The following is a 26,520-nucleotide window of genomic DNA, read 5'->3' on the forward strand; positions in this document are numbered from 1 at the left end:
TGGATTACTACATTGCCTGTCATATAGTGATATTTTGATTTTGCCTCAGTCTTCTGCTTTATGCACCTTCTCTAACAAATACAGCATCTTGTTCATTATCCATATATTTCATGTCTTTCAAAGTGTAGAAGGTAATATTAATGCACTCACTGAGAAAATACACTGGAGCTGTTTTTATACTCGATCAAGGTCTTCGGTATCGAACAGAACTGTGGCATAAAAACTACTTTTTATTAAGTGCCCTTTTCCTTGAATAGCTTGTACATAGTTCATCAAGTCTATAGTTAAAATGATTTAGTCCTGTAAATAATTTTTGACAACTCTCTCTTTTGTCATGTCTACTTTACTATGACTGGTGAAAACGCTTTTTGTTTTCTGAATGACAAAAGAAGCACAAAGGACTTTCTGAGCATGTGTAGTGTTATGCACACAGGACACAAGAATAAAGGGGAAAGGCACATATAAGAGTTTCTGCTAAAGCTAATTTGTTCATCGTAATTTCAGAAATAGCGAACTGAAGAAAAATAGGCGTTAACCTATAAACTACAAGTGGCTTATACTGGAGATAGCTGCAACAAAATGAAACCCAAGAAAATGAAAACCAAGTTGGGTGCCTGAAAGTCACCTTTTTCCAGGAGGAGAGACATCATTGAAGGAAACCAGCTTAATTGACTTTATTAAAAGGGAGGAGCTATTACCTAGAAACTGAAAAGAAAGAAGAAACAGGCAGGCCCAACAACCAGTACTGACTCAAGGCTTCGGGCTGTCCTAGTATGCTGTGTGACTGCATGTCAGATAGGCAACTGTGTTACAAACTGATCCACTTGTCAAGATGTGAGATCACGATTTGCTGATTAAAAATGGACCCATGTGACACTTGAGTTTGATTTGCAATAAACACATTTGCCCTTGCTATGAATTGTGTTTTAATGTCAAGGACTCTCTTCTGTCTTATTGCGTCACAAACGCTTGGCGATGGTAATTTAAAAGCAGCCCCAGTTGACATGCTATTATGGAGCGCTTTGACGACTTTTCTCGGTGAGGGTCATGCCGTTGACATGACAGACACACATAGGGTGCATGCATACAAGTCTCACGCACATTTTATCCACTGCTTTCTGGCAGCAAAGCAATAGATGTTGTTTGGCAGAAAGCTCTTACTTTTTTACCATTTTGTGTTAATTATTTTGTCAAAGTCAGTGTCACAGGTTGGAAATGGTACGGAAGAAAAAAAATGTTTGCAGGTATTGTGTTCACTTCAACGTTACAGTGATGGGAATTTGAGAAAAATGTTCCAATAACAGACTTACCAAATGTGGTTGGATTGGAGAAAGAAAAAAATTACTCAAGATTTATCAGCTATGTTTTTGATCCAAATGTTATTCCTTCTTATCAGTGGCACTTTAACTTATTGAACCATGAAGAAGGTCTAAAACAATTTTCCACCATTTGGCACCTCTCAGGAGTAAAAGCTAATATCCCCGCTGTCTAGATTGTCTTCATTTCCTCTGTCCAGTTCTTTTTCTTTTCTCTACTGCACTGTTTACCCCATTTTTATTGTTGCTCCAGTTTTTGACATTCTACATGAGCAATACGCAGCTTCACAGGTGACGCATATGGTAAAATTTTATACCATATCAGCGGTAGTCAGTAGACTCTCAACAAGTAGATTTTCCCTTATGTTGTAACAAACTATTCCAGCATGTAGCACAGTTGTGTTTCTGGCACCTGAACCTTCCTTCTCTCTCAGATGGAATAAAGCTGGCTATGACCTGGAAGTGTTTATCCCGGCATGACTCATTAACCTGACACAGAGAGCATGGTGTTGGTGCAGGGGTGCGTAGTGTTGGCACAAACAACATCTTTTGCATTTGTGCACACACAGAGATTGTACAGACGTGTGCATATGCAATCACCCCTGATTCTTTCCCCAGATCTATCACTGCCAGTTTTGTCTACACCCCTTCCCTTAGTGCTAATGAGTGAGGCCAGGTATAATTAAAAAGCTCCAGAAGTACCGCACAGCCTGTTTAGTTTTCTTTTTCTTTTAGAAAGAAAACACAAAAAGAATACTCGCATCCACTAGAGGACTGGATTTGACCGGTTCATAATACAAATGAAGGCTACAGTTTGTCATTAGTTGAGTGGCATGAATTTATGGAGGTGACAAACAGAAAGGCATTATGGCTAGTACTTAGCAGGGGAAGTGCAGCTGAAGTTTTAAATAGTGGACATTATATAAAAGCCTATTCAGTATTAAGATTAACTTTTCTTTATGAGCAGACAGTGACTGCAGTCATATTCTTTTTGGCTGATTAGAGCGATATCACCATTTCTAATCCAAATATGGTTTAGATTAGCTTTTGCTGCTTATTAAGAATAATACAATTGTTAAACAACACTCAAAACCATGCATTTCTGCACACATTTATAAAGTATAGTTTACGGTGTTCAGTTTTTTTTTTGTTTTTTTTTTCAGGTTTATAGTGATGTTAGCGTGACTCTAGGGATCCCCTGAATTCACCATGAAAATAGAATTTATGCTTTTGGTGAAATGAGCCCATTAGCATTTAGTTACAAGCCACTAGCTTGGGTGTAGAATATATGTTTTATGAATAGGGGCTTGGTCAATATGCTAACAATAATGGTTTAAAATAGAAAGTCCAGAAACAATTGGGTGATCTCACAGTGGCTGTTTGCCTCTTTTTTATAAAGTCTGTGCAAACGTCTTACCTTATCTCCCAAAGTTCCTCTAGAAAACATTACACTGGCTTTACTAGTAAATGATCTGCACTTCTGCAGTACCTTCTAACGTTAGCAAGGTTATGCAAATAAATAACACACTTATACACTCAAACTCACCTGAGGAAGAAACTTGGAGTTCTATGTCTTGCCCAAGGGATCTTTTAAATACCTTTAAATCTCGTGCCATTTAGTCACATGATTAGAAAACACATAGAGCAGGGTATGAAATTTTGATGACTTTGTGCCAATTTAGGGAGTGGAATGATTTAGGGCTGCAAAGAAAAAAAAACCACATCAAACACTAGTTGGTGTTTGTGAATATCGTTAGCTTCATAGCATAATTGCCTAAGTCATTTGACTAAGTCAATGACTTAGGCACTTATGCTATGAAGCTAACGATATGTATTTCATACGGTTCTTTTTAACCAATATTAAGGTGGCTGTAATATTCCTTGATACCAGCTGCACTTGTCAGTGTTAGAAAGGTCAAGAAATTAAATGCTCCAAGATGGTACAGTATGATATGATCTGTGGATAAATGGAATACATACTACTGCATAAAATGTTACCATGATCTATCATTATCTTTGGGCTGTACTTTGAGAACACTGAACATAGACTATTCACATACTAAAGTCATGTTTAGACATGAACCAGTCAACCAGTGTGAGGCAGTGGTTACTGGAATGGAGTGATCAGAGCACTGTAGCCTCACCGATCATCCGTTGAGGGCCAGAGTTGAAGGGGTGTGTGGAGTTTATCTCGCTTACAGTCCACTGGCGTTGCTCCCCACTGGCTTAACGCTCCCACCTCTGGACCTCTGTCCTCTCGCTCTGACCCTCAGTGCTGCTCCTCTATTCCATTTTCCTCCCAATAACAGCATGACAAATTGAGGCTGCCAGAAAACGATCTATCACTGTCCTACATCCCATCCTCCTCTGCCCTCTGTTGCCTCCTTTTCTCTTTCTCGCTGTCTCACTTTCCCCTTACGTTCGTGTTACAGGGCGGTCCTTTTTTAGCTCTTTGTATTTTTCCCTTAATGGTTTGATGTTTTCCTCTACATGGACACTTTGTCTTGCCGCCCTTGCCTATTTCCCATAACCTCATCCCCTTTGCTTTTTTTCCCCTTATTGCACTGTATACTTTTATCTTTGTTGCCATTTCTCTTTGTGTGTTTATCCCCCTTCACCCTCCCTGCAAGCTTGTTTTGTTCACTAATATTCTAACTCTATTTGGTTTGTCATCTTTTTGTTAGGCAGGCAGAGAGGTACGTTATGGTATAAATTTGTACACCTTTTAGCCTCCCTCTAGTATTATCAGTAACATGGAAATAATAAAAGGACAAGTGTAATAGATTTCTGTTTCAGTGTAAGCTTTGTTTTGTAGCCTTTTGAAACTCCAGAAAATAATTTTGCTCCCTGGCCCTGGTTTGAACAGTTTGAGTGTCTGTGACTAAATTAAGCAGCTCCATGTGATTTTTTTCCCTCCATAATAAGTTGAGTGTTTATCATAAAGCATGGAGAGACTGTAGTGTGCAGAGAGAAAACATTAATTGCTTTGCGAGACGAATAATTGCCACTATTTGACAGGTAAATAATGAATGGCTCCCTCTCTGTCCTTGATCATTTATTGGTACCTCTATATGAAACTCTGCAACGTTCAGTAACCGTGACGATGAAATATTCATGATGAGTTTGCCCATGTGTACAAAAGGTTACCTCCTACATTACAATACTAAGAAAGTAGTTTACTCCAAAAATAAAATCTAAATAAAACCCACTCTTCATGTATATATCTCATGGGAGAGCTGAATAATCAAGAGAAATGGTTGTATATCCAAACTGTGGTATTAAAATCGAAATCAGGGCAGTTGGCAAGCTCTTTACTTGATGGATAGTTATTACTTGCGCAAGTATGAATCATCTGCTGAAGCTAAAGAGCTTTTCATAAATAATTTGCCATTTCATAAGTAATCCTGGAGAATTAAAATGGTGGTGTATTTGAGGTGATGGCTTATTTCTTCACATTAATAAACGTCAGAGGACTTTTTCAAATGTGGGAAAGGGCCTTGGGTAAATAGGTAAATAACTTGAGAATTGTGTTATTGATGATGAAAGTGGAAAAAATGATTATAATGATAATAAGGGGACGTGATGAAAACAACAATTGCGGCCTATCAATTCGAAGCGCTCTGGCTTCTGTAGCCTTTTCATTCATAATTTGCTTAGTAAATGGATCAAAATCTGGCAGTATTTTTGTGTAGTCACAATTCCAACAATTTGTTATTTTATTATTATTCAGTCCAGTTATTGAATTTAGCATATCTTGAGACCATTTCAGCAAAATTTGACAAACAGTATGATACATTTCTCAGGTCATGTGACAGGCTTTACTTATTTCTTTAGGACATGACTTTCAGATATTGTTCATTTGCTTTTTTAGGCTCGCCAGGTTTTTTTGTAATAGCTCTTACGGAATCACCTTAGTGCTGCAAACTTTGCTAAGTTGTATGTTATGCATAGATACAACACTGGTTCATAGCTTAACAAAAATCTAAGCAAAAAATCTAACTTGAAGACCACTTTTAAAGTACTGATCTTTGGGTTAAATAATAAAGGAATAAGGGGTGGTTCAATACTTTTGCACAGTAGTTTACATCATACACACCTCTTCAATTTATGCATTTTCATAGCAGAACCCAAAACACATTCTTGTCCTGACAGAGGGTGATAAGATTCGATTGATGTTTCTGATTGTGATTTATCTTTTGCATTATTGAAACAGTAAACCTCCTAGACAATTTTTATTACTTCTGAAGGGAGAATAGTTAATGTCATAAAAGGCATTCAGTGAAGTCTCATTTATCTAGTGACCTCCAGAGCTGCATACGACTCTTTTTTTTTTTTCATTCTTACTCCTGTATTGTAAATCAGTAAGCAGTAGGATGAGAGTCCAAAACCCAGCTGGTCAGAATTTGTTAAGTGCACTTTTATACTTCTAATAATTTTTTTCAGTGTGGAAAAATCATTTAAGCTATTTCAGTTCCTTTATTGTTTTTTGTTTTTTTCCCAAACGCTTATGTAACTCATATTCTTTCTAAATTGGAACAGTGAAAATGCATACAGACAGTTACTTTGTCTGTATGCATTAATAGCTTTATCACTCTGTATATTTATCTCCCTCCAGCATAATATGAGATGCAATTATACCAAAACCCTACAATATTGTCGGAAAGTTCTGTGTCTGTGAAATTGTTGCTGTGGGCTCAGGATTATTGCCCAATTCCCAAGTGGCAGACTCAAAATACAGTACGAGTTATAAGGGTAATTGCAAAGCCAACCACTTGGAAAACAAGTACTGTATTGGTACCTGGCACACAGCCTATCACAGATCAAAAGCTCAGGAGAAAATGTTCAATTAAAGTACAGCCCCAGTGAAAAGAATATAAATATAAATGCTGGTCCGAGTATCCCTTTACCCCATTTTTTACCTGTTTTCGACTTACTTTTCCCTGTTTTCCTATTTACTTTTGACTCAAACCTCTATGAGTCAGTGTACAACATGTGCACATGCATATTCATGCTTTCCTTTGATGTCTCATTTTCAGGTCTGTGTTAACCCCCACATTCAAGATATGTCCATATACTGAAGCTCATATATGCATAAGCACTGTACATGGAGATATGCAGATGGTGTTCCTGTTGAACAGGAAGCGCAAACATTTTTTATGCAATATTCAATATGTTGTTTATGAATCACTAACTGTCTTTGTAAATTACTAGAATAATTTCATATAGCAAAAGTAATTCAGAAATGTTTCCTGTTTAGTTAGTTTATCATCAACATGCTATTTGATTGACACCTCACTGTTATCATGGGTATTATGGATATTCCCCATATCATTCAATGAAGCTATTATTTCTGTAACAGGTCATCAGCATCTTGCTGCACAAACCTGTTCTGAGAAGAGCCTTCCCCGCAAGTCTGTGGGAGGCTGTGAGTGCCGCTGCAATTGCATTAGCGGATTTACTTTGCATCGTGAGCACTGTGTGAAATGCTTAACTGATTTTGGCGTAAAAACCCAAAGAGCGCTCTGGAGAGAATTACTGTAAATGCTAATCTCTGAAGGAGTACAGGGACACATCTTGAACTTTGATTTCATACTCTGCCTAGATTGTTGCTTTATTTGTTATGCCAACACTCTGTTGTTGTGTATTTAATTCAAGTGTAGTAAAGAACTGGAAGATTCACACTATCATGCCAACAAGTCTTCTGTAAAATTAAAGTTTGGACCTTGCTGCACGTTTACGACATGATTCTTTTGCTTCTATGCATCTGCCATTCTAAACTCATCCCCCCCCCCAAGGAAATGAAACAGTACTTTCATTTTATGTATTTATTTATTTTTTATTTTCATGTTTAATAACTCATAATGAGCATTTTTGCATGTAAGACCACACAGAGAAATCCAAGCAGGCAGGCACACAAACTGGCGTAACATGAAATATTTTCTGTGATGCTACATTCAAACACGGGCGACATGACTGTTGTTGTAATTTTACCCCAAGCAGATGAAGAAAGTTCAGAGGTCTCCCAGACTTGACAGAAAGCAGAGTCATTTGTTGTCTCATAACTGTCAGGATCAGAAAACCCCCATGGAGCAGAAAATTTAATCACACTGCTACAGTGAGGCTGCTGAAAAGTAGTTACTATCCAAAACTACACAGTTTGGGTGGCATTTAAGTAAAGGTTTTCCTGCCCTTTCTACTTTTCAGAAGACTTGCCAAATGCAGTGGATTATAAAGATTTTGACAAGAATGAATTCCACCTCCAAAGCCCTTCTTTCTGCCACTGTCACAGTCTTTCATTCCTTCATTTTTTTTTCACTCCTCTCATTCTCTGGGCAGTGCAGTGATTTGACCTCATTAGTTGAACTCAAGATCAGCTAAGAAAGCAATTTGTTCCTTTGCCTCCTGCAGAGTGCATCACATAAAAACTGTCTTATGAAAGCAGTTATAATTGGGCAATAGGGTTTTAAGAACTTCAGCGATATTCATTGTGACATTTGTCTAGTGTCATGTTCAGACAAAAAGTCTGCCCAAGAGCAGATGGGAAATTCTTAAACTATTTCTCTATGTGCCTTGTACCTTTTCATTATCTGCATACGCCAAACATTCTCCATTACAAATAATATGCAGGTCACCCCTCCACCCTCAACCCACTCTTTGATCATTTTACACAGATTCAAACACCCATACAATAATGCAAAAATAATAATAGCTATCCCTATTTTGAATGTCCAACCAATGTGAACTTTTAAGAGCCTTTGGACATGAGTGGCATAATGTTTCCTTAGGACGTTTTACTAAAAAGTAAGAATTGTCATGACTGATCACTCCAGGGATTTTTTAAATTCTCAATATTTGAATAATACCTTAAATGTACTTAAGTACAGTACATGTTCTAAGATGACACGTCATTAAAGAACTTTACAGAAATGCTTTGGAGGTGTCATCTAAGTGTTAAACAGAATGTGGAACAAACATTAAAAAAATAGCAAATACATATTAATTACAGTTTACACTGTAATATACTGCTGCAGCTTAGGAAGGGCCAGTGAAGCATGCAGCTAAGTCTGATGAGATCTCCCTTGGATGGGTAGGGTTACGGTAGAGTTTGAGGCTGCAGGGTGTGTGGTGGGAGGATAGATGGATGAAGAGGAGAAAGTCTACTGTCCAGGACGCCCTGTAGAATATCCTCCAGATCCTTCTTTCAAACAGGCCTTTTCAGCCCTCTATTCAAAAAGCAGTAATTGCATCATTTTTCAAGGCCCTTGCCTCTGTCTGACTGTGAAGCTGGCCCCATTAATCAAACTAATGGAGAAGTAAGTGATTTCAAAATATAGGCTTTGATCATGCACCCCCTATCCTCTCCCACAGCTCCGCCTTCCCCTCAGCTTTGGGAACCCCTCTCCTCCCACTGTTCCATATCTTTCTTTTCTCATAGCCCTCCATGTGCACTTCACTACATACTGTATGAAAAGGGCTGTGTGAGTAAAAAAAAAAAAATTTATATTATACTTTTTTACGTTTCTGTTAATGCATGTAAAAGCTTTGCTTTTGCGAATTCTGGCAGTGCTGTGGGCCTCCAGCTTGATTAGAGTTGATTTTCAGTATAGGAGAGCACCAAACTGCGTATATGAGGTTGTAGAAAATGGTCACTCTAAAATCATTCTGGCCTATTAACGGGCAAGTGTGTCCCAAAGAGTCACAGTTCAGACACATTTATTGATCCTGATGAGACGGATTAAATTAAAGTGCTCCTCAGGTGTATTGAAAAGCTTGTGCCAGCTATAAAGCAGCATAACCATTACTTGAGACCGCATCCAGAGCACAGTTGGAAATTAGATTCCTTTCTACCAAAAGTGTAAACCTCCACACAGAGAATACATCTCATTATATCTTTGCTGCCATCGTGGTGGTCTCAGGGAAATAAAAAAAATGCATTTAGCATGCATTTGACTAATTTATTGTCTCTACAATTAGGAGTCCATTCAGACTTGGTTGTAATTGCCCCCAGAGTTTAGAGCACTGGCATTGAATATCTATAAAGCTTTCATAAAAGAACCTGTGTTCACCTCAAACCATTGATGAGTTCACAATGCTGACTAGTAAACAGTAAGAAACATTTCATTAAACAAGCATACATGATTCCCCTAACAGTATCGCTGATGATGTTGTCACTCGAGCATTCATGATTTATTTAACGAGGTAATTAAAGCAAAACATACACAAGTCTAAGGAAAGTAAAGAGACTGTGTGGGTGCACGTGTTTGTGTGTGTACGTGTGGACATGTGTGGCAGGGCATGCATGGGAATGAATTTGACACGGTACTGTGCAAAACTCTTGAGCTGCTCCTCATTTCTTTATATTTTTTTCAGGAAAATGAGCAACAGCTGGAAGATCCAAACCAAAAATGTCAAATTTGAATTGAATCAATCCACAAGACCTGTTGCCACTGATCTTCAGTTCAGTTCTTGTGTAATTTGGCATATCTCAGCCTTTTCTCCTTGTTTGCGTCCTGCTGCCTCCTGCTGCGGCTTTGGTGAACAGGAGATAGATTCATCTCTCAGCTCCTCTGTCAGGTCTTTGCTGGGTATTTTTTTTCCATCTGCTACTGTTATATCTGTCTGTCCAGTTTCCTCACAGTAGTGTACTGACATGCTAGCAAAGAGGTTGGTTAATGATATTCTTGAAGTATCCATGCTTTTACCAACATAGTTGTTCAAATTTCATTTCTGTCCTTGTATTTACTGGGCAGCTAGCTCTCAGTGTTTTTGTTTTGTTCTGTTTTTAAGTTTTCATTATGTCAAAATTGAAACTTTCACACTCCCGCTCTCCTCAAGGCATCTCTTTCTCTTGGAGATGCCACTTTGTTCTCGACTAAGTGATGAGTTTCATGTACATCTTTGGCCCCGCTGACCTCTCACAATTAACTATCTTGCTCCCTCTTTTTTATTTGTCTGCCCACTTAACGTGCTTGCTTGTACCTAATCAGGCAGAGTTTGTCTGTATACCAGCAGTCTGCTTACCATGACCTCTGACTCTAACCAGCATGAAGAAGTCCTTGATTATTCAGAAGAGGAGGGAAACAGCATACATCAGGAATATTGCAGTAATTTACAAGAGTTCCTTTTAGTGAGATTTTTAGGAGAAAACAAAGCATTAACACCATGGGCCGAATGTGCTAATCTGCCATTTGTTATGGCTGTGGGTGACCTCCTTTTTTCATAGTGGTGGCCGTATATGGGCCACAAAAATATTAGGGTGACACACTAAAAACAGAACAGTGCAGGGGCACAGCGGAGGGGAATGGGTGACGACGGGAAATTGTGAGGGACGTACAAAGTGACACAATGCGAATGACAAAAATTGTATATGCAGAAATAAATAACAAGTTAATGTTTCAGTGTATTGTATGGTGTCTTCCTTTCTCTTGTGCTCACGTTTATTAAAATTATTACCAACATAGGACATTCACTGGGAGGTCCAGCACATTTTGGGGGGTGTCCAGAGCCCCCCCTGGCCCACCCTTGTGGCACCCCTGGTTATGGCCTCTACTCTGGTATCATCATCTTTTCTTTTTTTATTATCAGGTTGGTTTTTTCTGGGGGGGTTTTTTTTCACTTCAAAGTATTCCTATTTACTGCACTGTGGATTTGAAATAGCATAAGCTCACACTTTTATATTAAGAGACTGACATAAGTCAAAATGTTGCAGCTATGCACTCTATTAAAACCCCTGCATGCAACATAACAACACCCATTACTGTGTAAAGTACTGTTTTTAAACCTCAATTTTAGATTCATGGGAAGATTTACAGGAGCCATCACTAGATGAAAAAGCAGAGAAGTTCTCAGCTAATGCTAGCAAGCTTGGTTAGTGGAGTGTATCCATAGACTGAATGGAAGCATTACACAGACACCCACTACTACTGCTGTTCTCTTACTAATATGCTAAAGAACTAATACAATGTTTCTCAGCAAAACTGAAGCTTCTTGAACAGGTTATATTGCCCAGCATTTATTATATAAATGCATTACAAAGCACACCAGTCCCTTAACCGACTCTAATTAGCTGAGGTGAAGCCCAGCAGACAACTACTGCCTTTGTCTGTATCCAGCTGTCAGTCAAAGCCAGCACACTTCTAATAATGCAAACTTTAGGTGTTAATGAAATTTAAAGAGCGGGTAAAAATTTTACAGTTTTAAAAATTGTACCTGCGTCCCACATTAGCTATTGCTGATCGGCAGTACTTTATGCGGAACACAAGAATATTTAAATCTAGAACAACTAGTGCCTCGCATCAAGAGAACCACATCTGTTATTTTTCACAAAAGAGTAAAAGCAATCTATATTTGCATTTTCATTTGTGGGATTCAGAGGTTTTAATCTTGAAAAGCAGATTTTCCTCAGTTTAATTGCAGACAACTTTATTGAGATGAAATGTTTCAGAAAAGCATCAAAAGTTTATTATGCATGTACGTATCTCATATTCTTTAGGCAAGCATTGTAGTATTTCTCCATCAAGATGTGTGATTATTTGCAACAATAATGTATTGTTGGCAAATTTTAAAAAAAAATATTATCCAGAAATAATGGCTTTTCAAAGGAGTCTTATACAATACCACAGGTGGGAAAGCTACATTCAGACATAGTTTGTGACAGTAAACAGAATAATAACTAGCACATGCTTTATTTTCTATGAATTAATAAGCTCAAAATTAGCATATAAACTTTAAGTCTATTTTAAAAGGATTTCATTAACTCCAGTAATTCCTTCCCGCATATACTCTTTTTCCTTAAGGCAAATCACTAGAATTACTGTAAGTGTACAGACCACAAAAGGAGAGACTTAGAGTAGTGAAAAAAATAAGGTGCATGATATGCTCCACAGTCTTGTGTGACTCACTGTTTTTTTCATTACATCCTGACTAAGCTGTCATATCTTTTATAACACCTTTTTTTCTCTCTGATTTCTCACCTAACCCTTGTTTTCACTCTTCTCTCCTGGCAGTCATCTGCGAACTATGACTTTGAGGCATTTTCAGCAGTATAGTATGAGAGTGTACCCCAGAGCAGAGATTACAGCAGTGTGTGTCTGAAGTCTGAATGTGCCTTGTTGTTCTTACCTGGTGGGCAGAGTTTCTTTAGAGGCAATGTGAAAAACAAGTCCTCAGTACCTGAAGGGACTGAAAGGTTTTGAGAGACATACATGTCAGTTTGTCATGCAAGGTCCCTGACATGGGCGTCATGTAGGGGTCCTACATTGTAGTAGTCCTTTGTGAAAACTGTGTAACTGTACTTAATGCTCTACAGGAGCCCAAATGCAACTGTCTTATGTAATCAAAGCAGTTTATGACTGGATACACTTAATGGAACGATAAGGTCACGGCTTCCCAAATCAGCTTTCATGTAGAACAAAACAGATGGAAGTGTCATTCACTTGACTCTGTGCACCGAACTGCTTCTAAAAGTTTCAGGCATTTTTTTTTTGTGTGTAGCTTTTGCAAAAGTCTCAGGCCACACATCAGTTCTCTATACTTTGCTAGGAAAATGGGAAATATTTACAGTGATTTATTAAAATGTGCAAACATAAATGTAAATACAGTAGATAAGGCAGAAAAAGAGTTTGTACAGCTCCAGGCTTCTGGAGGAACATTCTACACCTCTTATTTGGATGTTGGCTGCCTTTTGTTGCATTCTGTGTCACACACTGCTTCAGTATTGTTGGGGTCTGGGCTCTGCAGATACCAATCCATGGATGACAGTGTCTGATTGTGTTTTTTCTATGCATGTAGGCTTTTACTACAGTAAAAGTGCTGTCGTGTCTTCGTGATCATTGTTGAAAAAATTGAGCCGTTTCCAGTTGAGTGCTTTTCAGATTTTATTGCGTGAAGGGTTAAAATCTGGTGTTATTTTTTGATACAGAGCATGAAAGACCATGTGTTTTAGAAATGACTGTAGAAAGTCACCCTCTAAAGATGACACTGTAGAAGGTTTTTTAGGCCTGTGTCTTCTTCTTTTATCCTCCACTTATCCGGTTTCCTTAGATATCTTTTTTTTTCTTTTTTCTTTTTTTTGTTGTTGTCCCATTTGGATCTTTAGATATCTTAAGAGCATACCATACAAGCACAAGTTTCAACTAATAGCTCTTTAGGAAGAGCGTGTCTGTGTAAAAGTGCTATCACATACCTGTCAAAGTGTGTTGTATATAATCAGTTATTCGTATTTATGGAAAAGGCTTCTAGAAACACCTGAAGACACCATTTAAAATGGGTTCTTTCCTAAGTTGTCTATTATGTGTAGACTTGGCTGTCCCTTGAGTTATGAGCCTTTTTTGTCCTTGGATAAGTCATAAAATAGTTCTGCTGGAGAACTGATGCTCGATACTACTTAAAACAATTACAAAAAGTCTGGCTCCTTGAAAGAAAAATATAAAGAAAATGAGGAGTGGCTCACTTTTATTTGCACAGTATGTACCCATCCTGTCTTGAATCCAAGTTTGACTAAATGGACAGCTTAAATATTAATGTTTCCCAAAAACGCTTACCTTTCTGTTGCAAGGTGTTTTGAAGGTGTGAAGTTCAGAGTGAAAGTAAAGTTCTGTTCACTTACTCGAAGCTAATGGCCTGGAATGGTACAAAGTGCTCTTATGGAAAATGGTTATTGTATTTCACTTAGTTCAAATCACTCAACTAATGTAAGATAATGGTAGCATGCATTATTCAGATGCACTTCTAATCCTTTGTCCCATGAATTCCAGATTTCAATTTTGAATTTGGCCTATCTGCCTCATTTTAATTCCTGACTTTGCTTGTTTCAGGTCACCTGCTGAGCTTTCCTCCACCCCATATCACAGGTGTGTTAATTTTCATCATTGATGATTCACTTGACAAATTGCACTCAAGAGCATCAAAGAGCTGCTTCGATCCTGCAGAAACTTTGAAAATTAAACCAAAAGATCTCAGAGTTGTTACACAAAGATGTCAGCCGTGACATCCATTCATCAAAGTGACTGTTTGTTTTCTGGAACATCAATATTCTGTGTAATATTGTCGTTAAACGTCTTAACACTCTGTATAATGCTACATTTGTGCTTCTGCGTGTAAATACCGGACACAGTTTTTGTTACATTTTACAGCACCGTGATTGTATATCTGCATGCCCTTGTGTTGCGACTGCAGTCACAGATGAACAAAACAATTTTTGGTGAGGTAATCACTTTCCTCTGTGTTAATTATCCTTGGTTATCACATCTATCAGCTACGCAATAAAAATTCAATTGCAAATATCATCAAAGATCCACAACATAAATTTCCCCCAGGTGCGGAGGTTTAGTTTATGTTCGGTGCTTCCCCAAGGGCACCCTGCAGAATTGCAAAGTAATTTATCCTGTACCAAGATGTATCATTCAGAAAGTGTACTTTGGTGTTATGTTAAAATATGAAGTGCGATCCTGTCTTGTTTTCCTTTCAATCCCCGACACTTTCTTTGGCTATGAAATGCACGTGGTTACGCATCTATGTGACTCACTAAAATGTTATGTTTAAAAGTTGAGTAATTTGGAGATGCTTTATAAGCTAGGGTTTGTGATTCAGTATTCTCTAGTTAAGCAATCAGTTTGGTTGTAAAAGTAATTTTAAACAATCTTTGCAGTCTTTGCTGTGATTTTATTTCTCTACTTTTAATACTTTATTCAGCTTTTTGCGCTTTTGAAAAGTCTGTAACTTTATCCAAGTCAGAAACCCATACCAAGGAGCGTTATTGTGCCAGACACTGCACAAGAACTGGCTGACTTGTGTTGTTGGAGTTCAGCCTTTTCTTATGTTCCTAATTTATGCCACCATGGAACACATTTGCATAATGGCTACCTAGCGGCTAGTTTGGCATGCCCTCATATAATGCTAATTGAATCTGAGAAGAGTTTGGTTATGATATTGTTATGTGAAGATGCTATTCTCTTCAGTGCGATTAGAAATTCACTTTGTATATTTTCCAAAAAAAGACAAAGTGAACTATAAGTATTCTAAATGAATTTTTACCACTACTTCTCTTCATTTCACAATGAGATATTTTCCTGATCTGAGCACAATTCAGTGCTGACAATCTTATCAATCAGAGGGTTTTTCTTTCAGGAGGACCCTTTCAGAGAAAGACATCTAAAAGAGAGAGTTTAAAGACTCTTTTTTCCTAAATTTTCTAGGATTTTAACCAATTCTACTCAAGCCACAAACTACAAAGACATCACACTGTTTGAAAAATAGTAACTGCTCCTTCACCTTTAAGGTTCTTAAAGCTTCACTGAAATCTTTCACTCAGGAGGTTCTTCAGCCTGCTATGCTATTCATAAAATGTCACACCGAGTTTTAATCCTTTTAGTGACTCTTGGAAATTCCCCTCACAACATTACAGCTCACAGTTACTCCAGCAGCTTATAGAGGGAATACACCACAGGGAAAGTTGAAGACCACTTCACAGTTGGGATTCCAGCAAACGAGTGTGGCATCTCTCACTAAGAAATCCTGTTGCTTTTCAATATAAGTTATGCGATATTAATGCTAATCTCACAATTTTCAATCAGTTTTAACAAAGTTTTATAGAACATTATCACTGATTACTGATTCTGCCTATTTTTCTGTATTTCAAAACATTCTATGACCGAACATGACGACTGAAATGAACACTTTATTGCTACTATGTGCAGTTCCTCTAATTTTATTTTATTTTATTTACCAAGGCTAATGTACCAACTGGTGAGTCACCTAGTAAGGACATTAGCTATTCCACTCATGTCTAGCGTAAGGCGTGGGAAGCTAACCACATGCAGAGGAAGCTAGCAGCCTTAGTGCTATGGCAGATGGGAGTCATGATTTGTTTTTAATGCGACACACGTGTGCCAACTCCTTAGAAGGAACACCTGGTCTTAAAAACTCAGACTGCAGGGTCAGAAGAAATTTGTCCAAGCGTTGTGGTATCACTAAAGACTATGGGACAATAGCTTGTATCTTTTAAGAATTACTTTATAATAAGACGGTAGTGAGGAATGCATTAGCGTATGTAGTCATGAGTAGTTTGAATGCGTCTATACTCGTATACTAAGGGCATTTGGCATCTTTTTGTTCAATGCTCTGTCGATGGAGCAGATTAAGTGGTCTGAAGGTGTGTTTCCACAGCAACAGTTGCAAGGCTGAGCTCAGAGGGACTATTTTGAATCTTTTATGACAGACCTCATTATGCCTTTCTGGCTTCTTTGTGAGACCCTAATACAGGAAGAGCACAGAAGGTGGGACTGCTACCAAAACCTTTCATTGTTCACCCTCTTAAAATCATGACCAAATGCTAAGACCTGGTGAATGGTATCCACTTAAAAATACCAGAAACAGTTGCCCCCTGCCGAACCTTAAAACTGTGTGCTTATAACACAAAAAAAAAAATTTGTTTTGGAACCCACACATTAAGCAGCAAGAAAAGATGGGCCAAAAGGAATAAATGGCAAACCAAGACTTCATTTAGCATGGCTACATGAGCTAATTTGCATGGTTATGGAAAATGCAACCCTTTGGGTGATGTGAGATCATTAGCTGGACCACATCTCTGGACGGTCAGCCTCATGTTGTGATTGTCAATGACATTCACATGCAACAGTTCAGCTATAATACATGTATTTCACAACCAATTTGATTCTTTTGTTTTAACTAATGAATGCATGACTAAATTTCTTTTTTCTTCATGCATCGAATTAGACCAGAAAAGGGTTAAATCTCTGCAGCAGAAATAACAGTCACAAAGTGACACGGATTACTGTTTAGCCAGTTCAGTTTCAGCTCTCAAATCCTGCAGTCTGAGCATTGTTTGCCTCAGTTTCTGGGTCAATGTTGTCCTTGTGAATTCAGAATTTTCAATAATGCAACAATAATATTTGGGCTCATGACTCTGTAAATAAATTACCACATGGCTTCAGAGGAGTCAGAGCCAGTTAGAATTTCAATTAATGCTGATGCTTACTTCTGCTTATTCTGTATACAATTCAGAGTTGTGGTGATCAGGATAGTCTGAGATTCCATTTAGAAAAGTATGCGGTTGGAGAGATCTGTGAGTCTGCAGATATAAATGTTATTGTTGCAGGTGGGCGGACTGATAATTATATAAATGACTACTGCATGAATCTTATTTGCTTTATTTTATGGTACATACTGTAACAATGTGATGTCTCATGAAACTAAAACAGAAATTGGTATCGCTTGGTGATTCTTATTCATTTTATATTGTCAGGCTGTAGTTAAATGCTTCAGCAACATTGAATTTTGATGATTGAGCCAAACTGTAGATTGCCTTACAGGGATCGGAATAGTTGCTGTAAAATAACGAGAACAGTACTCATTTTAAAAGCAAACAGTGGATTATCGCAAGTCATACATTTGTTAAGCTTCAATGACAGTTTTCTTATCTTACTTTATTTTTAAAAATTCTGATGCAGGTTGTAATAGATATAATTTAATCTCCACAAATGTTTTGATTATTTGGTTTTAATAAGACGAGCAGCTATTAATTGTTTCCATTTCCCAATCCTGAAATATCTTGTAAGATTCAGTGGATAGTATTGGCTTTGTTAGCATCAGACAAAGAGCAGTAGGTAAACAAAACCACAATCAAATACGTATTTGATGTTTGTCTTAACATAGTGTTTATCAATGTCATTGTCATGGACAGTCTGTGTCAATACAATTCATTAGCAGAAACTACAGCCTTCAAAATTATTTTAAAACTAAACACCACTCGGGATTAGTATCAGCAAAATCTTAATATTAGAACTTTTATGAAGATATCATGTATTATATGTGATTTATGTTGCATTTGAAAGTATTACTTTTATGGAGTTATGCATAATAATCAGGCAGCTGAGTGTGCAATTCAGATTGGCTTTTAAAATGTGATTTTTGTAACGCAACAAATAATCACACTGAATGAGTTTACACTGAGCACTCTGACATTCAGGAGATTTATCCTCAATCTGAGCCTTACTCAAACCACCACCAACCCTCCCCACCTATTTTCACATCCTTCTAACTGCAGTTCCTGTCAATCCCTTTTCGGCTGTCACGGTTTTAAATTGGAGTTGGCATTCTCTGACTGCCTTTGTGGCATTGCTACTGTATAAGAACATGCCTGGGGTCCTCTGCGTCTCTGATTAGAGATCTTACGATGCAAGGCATTGGCTGTATCAATAGAATACTCCTTAGATGTCACTCAAGGGTTTTGTCTGTGCCTCCTCCTCTAAAACCCCATTTCTCTCCAGAGTTTCACTGTTACATCATCTTCTGAAGTGAATGGAAATAAAGAAAACACAAAGCTAAAATTGCTCTGCTTGGATGTTGATAACATTTAGGGTTTCAAATGGATTTTTAGGCTTTGGTATGATAAATTCCAAGCAAAGTGGAAAACCCTTTCATAGTTCAACTGAAATAAGACTACATGCGATTTAAAAGAGGGGCTGATTAGGCAAAATAATGTAGGGATTTTCCTTGGACCCAAGCTGCTCTTGTTTTTAGGAGATACGGGTTTTGAATCCTGATGAGCAACTCTCTTCAGCATTTCTGAGACCCCAAGTTCTTGCTTGCCTTGATTCACGTTTTGAAACGATGGACTGCCTGAACTGTCACTCGTAAATGGAGATACAGAACAAAACAACTAATGAACTTTGATTCTTAATTTAGTTTCCTGTTAAACATAGTTGTATCAGTTGACATTTAACAACACTCATCATTCTCACATTTTCCTCACTTAGATAACACTGATGAAAAACGACAGCAATAATAAGCAATGACTTCTCACAGTATGTCTACACAGTTATGTGTTCATCACATACGTACAGAAACGGAGTTAAACATCAGCTTGCAAACATAATTTAGCATAACGAGGGTTTGTGTCTTAAGTTGTAAGTGCAGAATTGTGCTGTGAACTGATGGTGAACCTCTCAAGTGTAGGGTTCTGTTGTGCCCACGGCTTCAACAAAACACTGCATCGCAGCTGGTACACATTAACTAACCCATACTACACACTTGACTCTCTTTTTACCATTATAGCATCTGACAGACTTTGTCTGGAACAACGAATGCACTTCAAGGAGCTGTCGACTCTCTTGAATGTAAAGGCTATTCTTCAAGGCAGACAATAGTTATCATTGTCAGCTTTTATTTAGGGCCAAAGCGTCATTACCATGATTTGAATGAATATCATACAGAGTACAAGAATGTGGTGTGTGTGTGTGTGTGTGTGTGTGCGTGCGTGCATGCGTGCGTGCGTGCGTGCGTGCGCATGTTTTTTTTAAGCATTTAACCTTGAGATTAACACTGAATTGTGTGTCTTCGCCAATGTTTTATTGATGATGAAGTTATTGTAGAAGTTATGCTGAAGTTGTTTCTCAATTAAATTAGACTGCCCTTCTCTTTTGTGAAGTGATGTTTAAATTTTATGTATTATATGTAATATCCATGTAAAAAAAACAATAATACGTCATTTGAGCCATTTGAAAAAAACACTGCTGAGATACTAAAACTAACCTGCATTGAATCCTTTTCACATAAACATTTATTTACATTTTTTTTCAGAAATAACACTATTCAAGGTTTATTTTCAAAATCTCCATACCTTAGTTCACGCAATCTCAGCTATAACCTTCTTCTTTTTGGTCATTTTTGTAATCTAATGCGGTCCCATCAGCTCAACCTTGAACACTGTTGCTGATGTTGCTTTGTTCCACTCATGCGATCTACTGTACAACACATGCACACATACCCTCCACTGTTTTGCTTGAAGGTTTAGCAACACAATAGAAAGCATTTACTTTTTTTCTGCCCTCATCACCATCATGTGAAATGTGTAATTAGAAAACTGTACCAACCTTCTGAATGTTTATAACTATAAATAGTTTAATTCTTGATCCTCGTTTAGTCCCATTTAATGTGCAGTGTCCAATAGTAACAACGATCTGAATTGTCTTGATCTGAATATTAAATTGTCAGTGACCAGCACATCTACAGTAAACAGAGTAAAGTTTACCATTTTATATGTGAAAATATGAACATTTTTGAGGAAAAAGCTTCATATATGTTGTCAAACAGGAAACTAAACACTTAAAGTGATTAGAAGCACTATTTTTCTACATAAATCTCCAGTGGACCATTGCACCCGCCATATGTCTGGTGTTTTGTGGCATTCATTGATAATGTTGGCATACCCATTTGGATTTCAAGGTAATTTTTTAAGGCATATGGCCCCACTTTTTCATTTTAAGTATTTTAGTCATGGAGGTAAATATTTCTTGTGTGCTGGTATGGTCCTCTTACAGTCTGATGAGATCAATTTGGCAATGAGAGGAACATTAAAATAAAATCATGAGGCTTCCAAGGTTTTAAGATTGATTAGCAGCTTTTGAAGCTGTACACTGCACCGCCTATTATTGATGAGCATGGTGTTGTTTAGTAAAACCACAGGGCTCAATCTTTTATATGTTCAAGCATCGGTCTTCTGCTTTAAAAACTAATGACATCAATTGGCAGAAGAGCGCATACAGTGATGTGTTAAGCAAGACAGATGTGTTCAGACTTGTGACCGATGGAGGGACTTCATTATTCATAAGAATAGTCATTTTCATCTTTCCCAGAGATTTTAGGTGGTTCTTTGTTTTTACATACACATCACTAACTGCAGGTTACACTTTCCTTGTGCTCTAACTACCTTAACAGCAGTCTTCTTTGCTGTGCATATTGGTTACTCCATTTAGACTTCAGGCAGAGAACGTATTGTTGTGACTGCAGAGCAGCAGGGTAAGAGGAAAGATTAATACATGTAGACGTGCGCCCTTGTATTCAGCTGATTCCATTCAGTGTGAATAAAATGGAAAAAGTCACAAAGCAACCATTATGCATCGAAGCTAAATAAGGTTTCTACCACTTGACGTTTGACTATCTGTAAAATTTAAATACTGTTGCACTGTGGCAAAAAGCTGCGTGCTTTCAATGCAGCATCTGCCCTTTTGGAAAATCAACATAGTTTCAAAATAAATGAGAAAAACTGTGGCTCCATCTAAGTAAAATATATAACGAGAATATGATATTTGAAATTGTTTATTGGTTGTCTTTCTGTCTGAGCATTAACACGACATTACATATGATACTTACATCATTATTTGCTCAACTCATTACCCCTCTAGTCTCCCTTTGGTGCCACAAGATCTCATGGTAATGCATTTCTATCCAACAATGACACCTACTTCCACGAGCTCCCTTTTTGTGTCATTATTGTGTTTTAAAAGGGAATGTGAAATTATTATGGCAATTGAAAGAGGTCCCATTGCAGTGGGCAAATTATGTGCATTTGTACTGCAGGCTTCATTCTCACATCCAATGTAAAAATACAGCACAGCGCTATTTAAAAAGCTTGGTTGCTCCAATGTGCTACAGGCTGTGTGGTTTAGTTGTATTCTCTGCACACTGGACCTGCAGCCTCTCTGTGTTTGAGGATGTCTTGATTTACAAATTAAGCTCCAGAGACACCTGAGAAGAGACTTACATGGACTACTGTGTGATCTCAATGAATTTGTGCACTTGGTTCCTCAATTGTCCTCCTCTTTCTGTTTCTCCTCTCTCTTTCTCCTTTAATTTATCACTGCAGGCTGTGGAAACAAACCTGGCATCCAAGGACAGCCACTGGGTCTATGCCAATGAGGTGAGGCCAAAACACACTTGCATGCACCTGAGTGAATTTAGACCTTCATGTCAGTATGCCTCTTTCAGCACTCTCACATGCTCCCAAGGCATGTGAGACCTATGAGGCCTTCACTACGCTTTCATATAGAGTTAAATAAGCAGCACATCATTTGATTTAATCCTGAGTGCCTGAGGGACTAGGCCTTTATTTGATATTGTATAACTGTTCTCGCTTAAAAGTCCCTACATTATGTTTTTCCTGTAACATATATTCAGTTATATAGCTTTTTGTGAAGCTCTAAAGTCCACACCAAATGAGGTAATTCTTTTCCACTGCCTCCAAAGTACCTGAAACTCCTTATTTGTAGTCTGGGCCATTTTCCGTTAGATCTCTATGTCACTGTGTAACCCGCTGGCATAATGCCCACCTAGCAGTTAGTTTGCCACACATTCAAAGAATGAGCAGCTGCCTCAGTTGAATCCAGATGCAGACAGCTGCAGCTTCTGCTAGCTCTGAAATGTATTAGCTGTGAGCAAAGCACACCAAATGTTCTGTTGACTGTAAGAGTAAATAGAAGAGTGTTCTTGTATTCCCGGCCTCTCAGAAACTGAAGGGGAATACTTTTATTCTGATGGTAATGTTCACACAACAAAGTAAAGTTCCTATATCTTCACTGCTATGCTAATGTGGCCAAAGCTACCATGCTATGTGATTGCCTGACCTGCACAGTACTTTAATACAGCTATATACACATTAAAGCAGTTAATGCTTCAGATAGCATGTGAAAAGAGGTGGTGCCTTGGTATTAAAAGCTGTTCTAGTAAAAATCCATAGGAAAAATAACAAACCTGTAAATGAGCTTTGCATGGGCACTTTAGGTTTTGTCTTTCTTTCCCATCACCGTACCATTGCTCTGCACGCCTTGACCTAAAAAGGCTAAGTGTCTGTGGTACCAAAATTCTCAGGTTCACTTTGTGAATACAGAAAAGTGGCCTCTTTAGCTTTAGTGCCCAGGATTGCACTTGAGTTGATTCACAATTATTTGGAGATGTCGTAGCATGGAGGGTGGGAGCGGCACTACGAACAAGCTGTGGTTGAAAGATGTTAAATAGAAGGTTTCTCCCAGATAATTGACCTGAAATATTAGGCTTACTGTGCCCAGCAGCTCCACCTCTAGCGCTTACAGTACACACTGTTGTGGACGTTTTCCACTTAAATAAAGCCTGCAGACGAGCGGTGAGCGGTAGCTAACATTCTTTAATCCAAAGCACACAAAAAACAGACAACCAAGCTTGATGGAGCCCCTGCATGACCGCGGGGCAGGGTCAGCAGAGTCTCACTGAGCCTAACATGGCCCTCAGTTAAATACCTTCTCCAGGAACAAGAGGCAGTACACAGCTGTTTCACACCTTAAGGTTCACACTCCCTTGCTACTTCCCAGAGTCCTCAAAGAGACAAAAGACTGGTCCTCTGGAGTTCCTGTTTCCCCCAACATCCTTACTACACCCCCTACCATTTGTCTTAAGTATGAGTGTAAGACATGTTAAAATCCAGTGGCACCAAGGCATTACAATAACGTGATTAATACATAAGTGAAAGAAATTCCTATACAACACACATACACACAGGGACATGCATATCAGTGTCCATTTTATATGTCTTTAAACTTTTTTAATACCATGCATCATCTCGTTTTCAAGGGGGTATCAATGAATTTTAATAAAACATCACCCCCTGACTTGTTGAAACATTTCACTGGAATCCAAAACATGACACATATTGATTCATAATCCGCAGACCGTGATAAATGTATCTACGCTCCCCTGACAGCCACATTATTTAGGCAACGTTTCTACAGAGATTGTGATACTGAGGTCGAGAGAGAAAAGCTGTTTTTTGGGGTTTTTTTAATTGTTTGGCAAATAACTCGTAATATAAAGGCTGAAAATGCGTTTTGGATGCACTACACATTAGACCAACCAACTAGAATAAAACACTTATCATTTATGCTTTAGTTAAAAATTCAAAGTGCAGGATATTTGTAGCTTGAATATTGATTTGCAAAAGTTAATGAGGCTTAGTGTGTTGAAAACCTTCTGTTATCTGGCAGCCTAAATTACCCAATTTTAGACTATAATGAGCTTTTATGAAAATAATGACCTTGTCGCATTTTGACCATGCGTTTCAGCATTAACATAACTAAAGTATTGACTTACGACAGCTAATGAGAGCAGGAGTTCTTTTAAACCATTTCTGCATCTGGCAGCTCATATTATCCCATTCATATTATCAGACCTGCTTTTGTAGTCTCAACATGAGGATGTGATGGGAGCTGCAATTTGAAGCAGTATTCACAACCAAACTCACGCATAGCTCTCAGTCAATTAGTACAGAACTCCACACACATTAGCTTTAATTGCATCTGACTCTGGAATAGTATGAACTAATGGCATGTTAATTTCTCCTGCATTCACTTAATGGTGGATATGATGCGGCTTACTGCAGACTTATGTCTCTGTGGGATGTGTTTTAAAAAAAGACCAATTTGCCTGTTTTTGTCTTTGAACTATGAAATATATCATTTGATTTTTTCACTCGTTTTTCTATATCCCTTTCTCACAACATAATTTTCCATTCCCTCTCCCTTCTGTTGCAACACAGTAAGGATTGTTTTTTCCACTCTATCCCTGCCACACTCCCAGTATTTTTTGTTTATTGTTTTCTCTTCTCGCTTCCACCTTCCATGCTTTTCATATAATCACTCAAGATAAACTGCCCATAAAGCTGAAGATCACCTTGAAATGAGAATAACACAGACACGTTGCAAATTCAACCAAAACAAATTCAATTACCACTGTTGACAGCTCTTTTTTTGTTTGGGGGGGGCTTCCCCCAGCTCTTGGCCTCCAAAGACTTCTCATTTATATAACAATCACATGAAAACTCTGAGCTGCTATCAAGTCCATCATTTTCTTAAATCCTGTTTTCCCTCATCTTACACTGTTCGCAACAACACAACACAAAAATCCCTTGCAAATTGAATCTAGGTATGTATCAATGTGTAAATGATTTACCCGCATTGCCTGGTTATCTCGAAAGGGGGAAGGGATTTAAAGGAAGGTGCAAAGCTAATTTGTTTCCATTAGCCTGAGATTAGATTTCTGTGAAGTTCCTTACATGGCTTATGGCAGAAAGATTGTGCACTCTTCTTTTTTTTTTTAAATTCATTCATACGCGTGAGAAGTGAAACAAAGTAATTTTAAAAAACTGCATCTGTTAGGGATCACTTTTTTCAGCAGCTGCAGGTGAATTCTGTAATCCTCATTGCTACATGGGTACAGTATATCTAGATACTGTTTCCTGCTCTCAAAATCTGAAAATCCTTTTAGCCTGACTAGATGCAATCACAAAATCCTGCGGGGAAATAACAGAGGCCTGTTACATCTTTCCTCTGAATGCACCATCAGTCCCTGCAGACAGTTGGTACTATTCAGCTGGTCATGACAGAGTTGTGGCATACATTTTAACCAGGTGATCATAAGGCTCACCGCTGCTTGCCCGCCTCCATCAGCTACTCATGCTTCTGCCAGGCTTTAGACCTCACACAGTCAAAGAGCATGTGGCACAAAGAATGTAATCTGTCAATCATAAAATGCAATAGAAGCTTGCAGGGAGAATTTTTTGATATCCCTGGTTTGCAATGCAGAATTTTAAGAGTCGTAGACACAGAAATTATAATCGTTGCCACCACAAGTACTTGTTTTTGTCATTAATTAATGTGTTCTTTTTTTTAAAAATTCTACAAAGTTGCCTTTCTACACTCCAAGTTGACCATCTTCAGATTACTTGTTGGGTTTTCACAACAATCAAAATTAAAGATTTGAATTGTATTGTATAGCACAATAAAATTAATCACATCTTTACAAATGAGAAGCCAAATATGCCCATCCTTCAATTGCAAATGTTTCTAGATTAGACTGTGTTTTCCAGCCAGCTGAGTGGGTTTGAATGGCACAGAGATCATGAGCCCTTGGGATGAAGGAAGTTGCTGAAAACACAAATGAACTAACAACATAATCTTTCAAGAGAAAAAAAGTGAAAAGCTTTGAAATTGTTGTGCAAGAAGTGCAATAGGACTTGATGTGAGCACGAGGGCAAAGAGATGATAGGCATTGGTGTCTCGCTAAACCACCCACTAAACCAGGTTTCTCCAGCTGCTAGCACACCGAAGGCTGTCTGCCTCAGACACCGTCTAGTCGACTCAAATGGATTGTGCATCCTGGGAGGATTTGTCGTTGTTTCTTTTTTTTTCTACCTTCAAAGGCCAAGATGGTGACACTTGAGAATGTTTGATGGATTAGGTGGTTGTGCCTGCTGTGACAGACAGATTCAGGGAAGACAGTCATAATGTGACTGATGTCTCGAGTAGCTGCCTATCAAGCAACTGAGATGGAAACTCTATTCTAAGGACATAATCACCACCACATAAGATTGTGAGATTGG

General features: G+C 38.1%; 1 protein-coding gene across 4 annotated transcripts in view; it reads left to right on the top strand.

Annotated features, from left to right (window-relative positions):
* The window catches only part of grid1a (glutamate receptor, ionotropic, delta 1a), a 289,059-nt gene that overhangs the window by 217,792 nt on the left and 44,747 nt on the right, over positions 1 to 26,520 (top strand). For all 4 annotated transcript variants that reach the window (XM_076891554.1, XM_004551461.3, XM_023153530.3 and 1 more), the window contains exon 5: positions 21,982 to 22,035. In XM_076891554.1, coding sequence (XP_076747669.1) covers positions 21,982 to 22,035 — 54 coding nt within the window. The remainder of the gene's footprint in view (positions 1 to 21,981; positions 22,036 to 26,520) is intronic.

Source organism: Maylandia zebra, linkage group LG13 (genome assembly GCF_041146795.1).
Source record: "Maylandia zebra isolate NMK-2024a linkage group LG13, Mzebra_GT3a, whole genome shotgun sequence".
Lineage (NCBI taxonomy): Eukaryota > Metazoa > Chordata > Actinopteri > Cichliformes > Cichlidae > Maylandia > Maylandia zebra.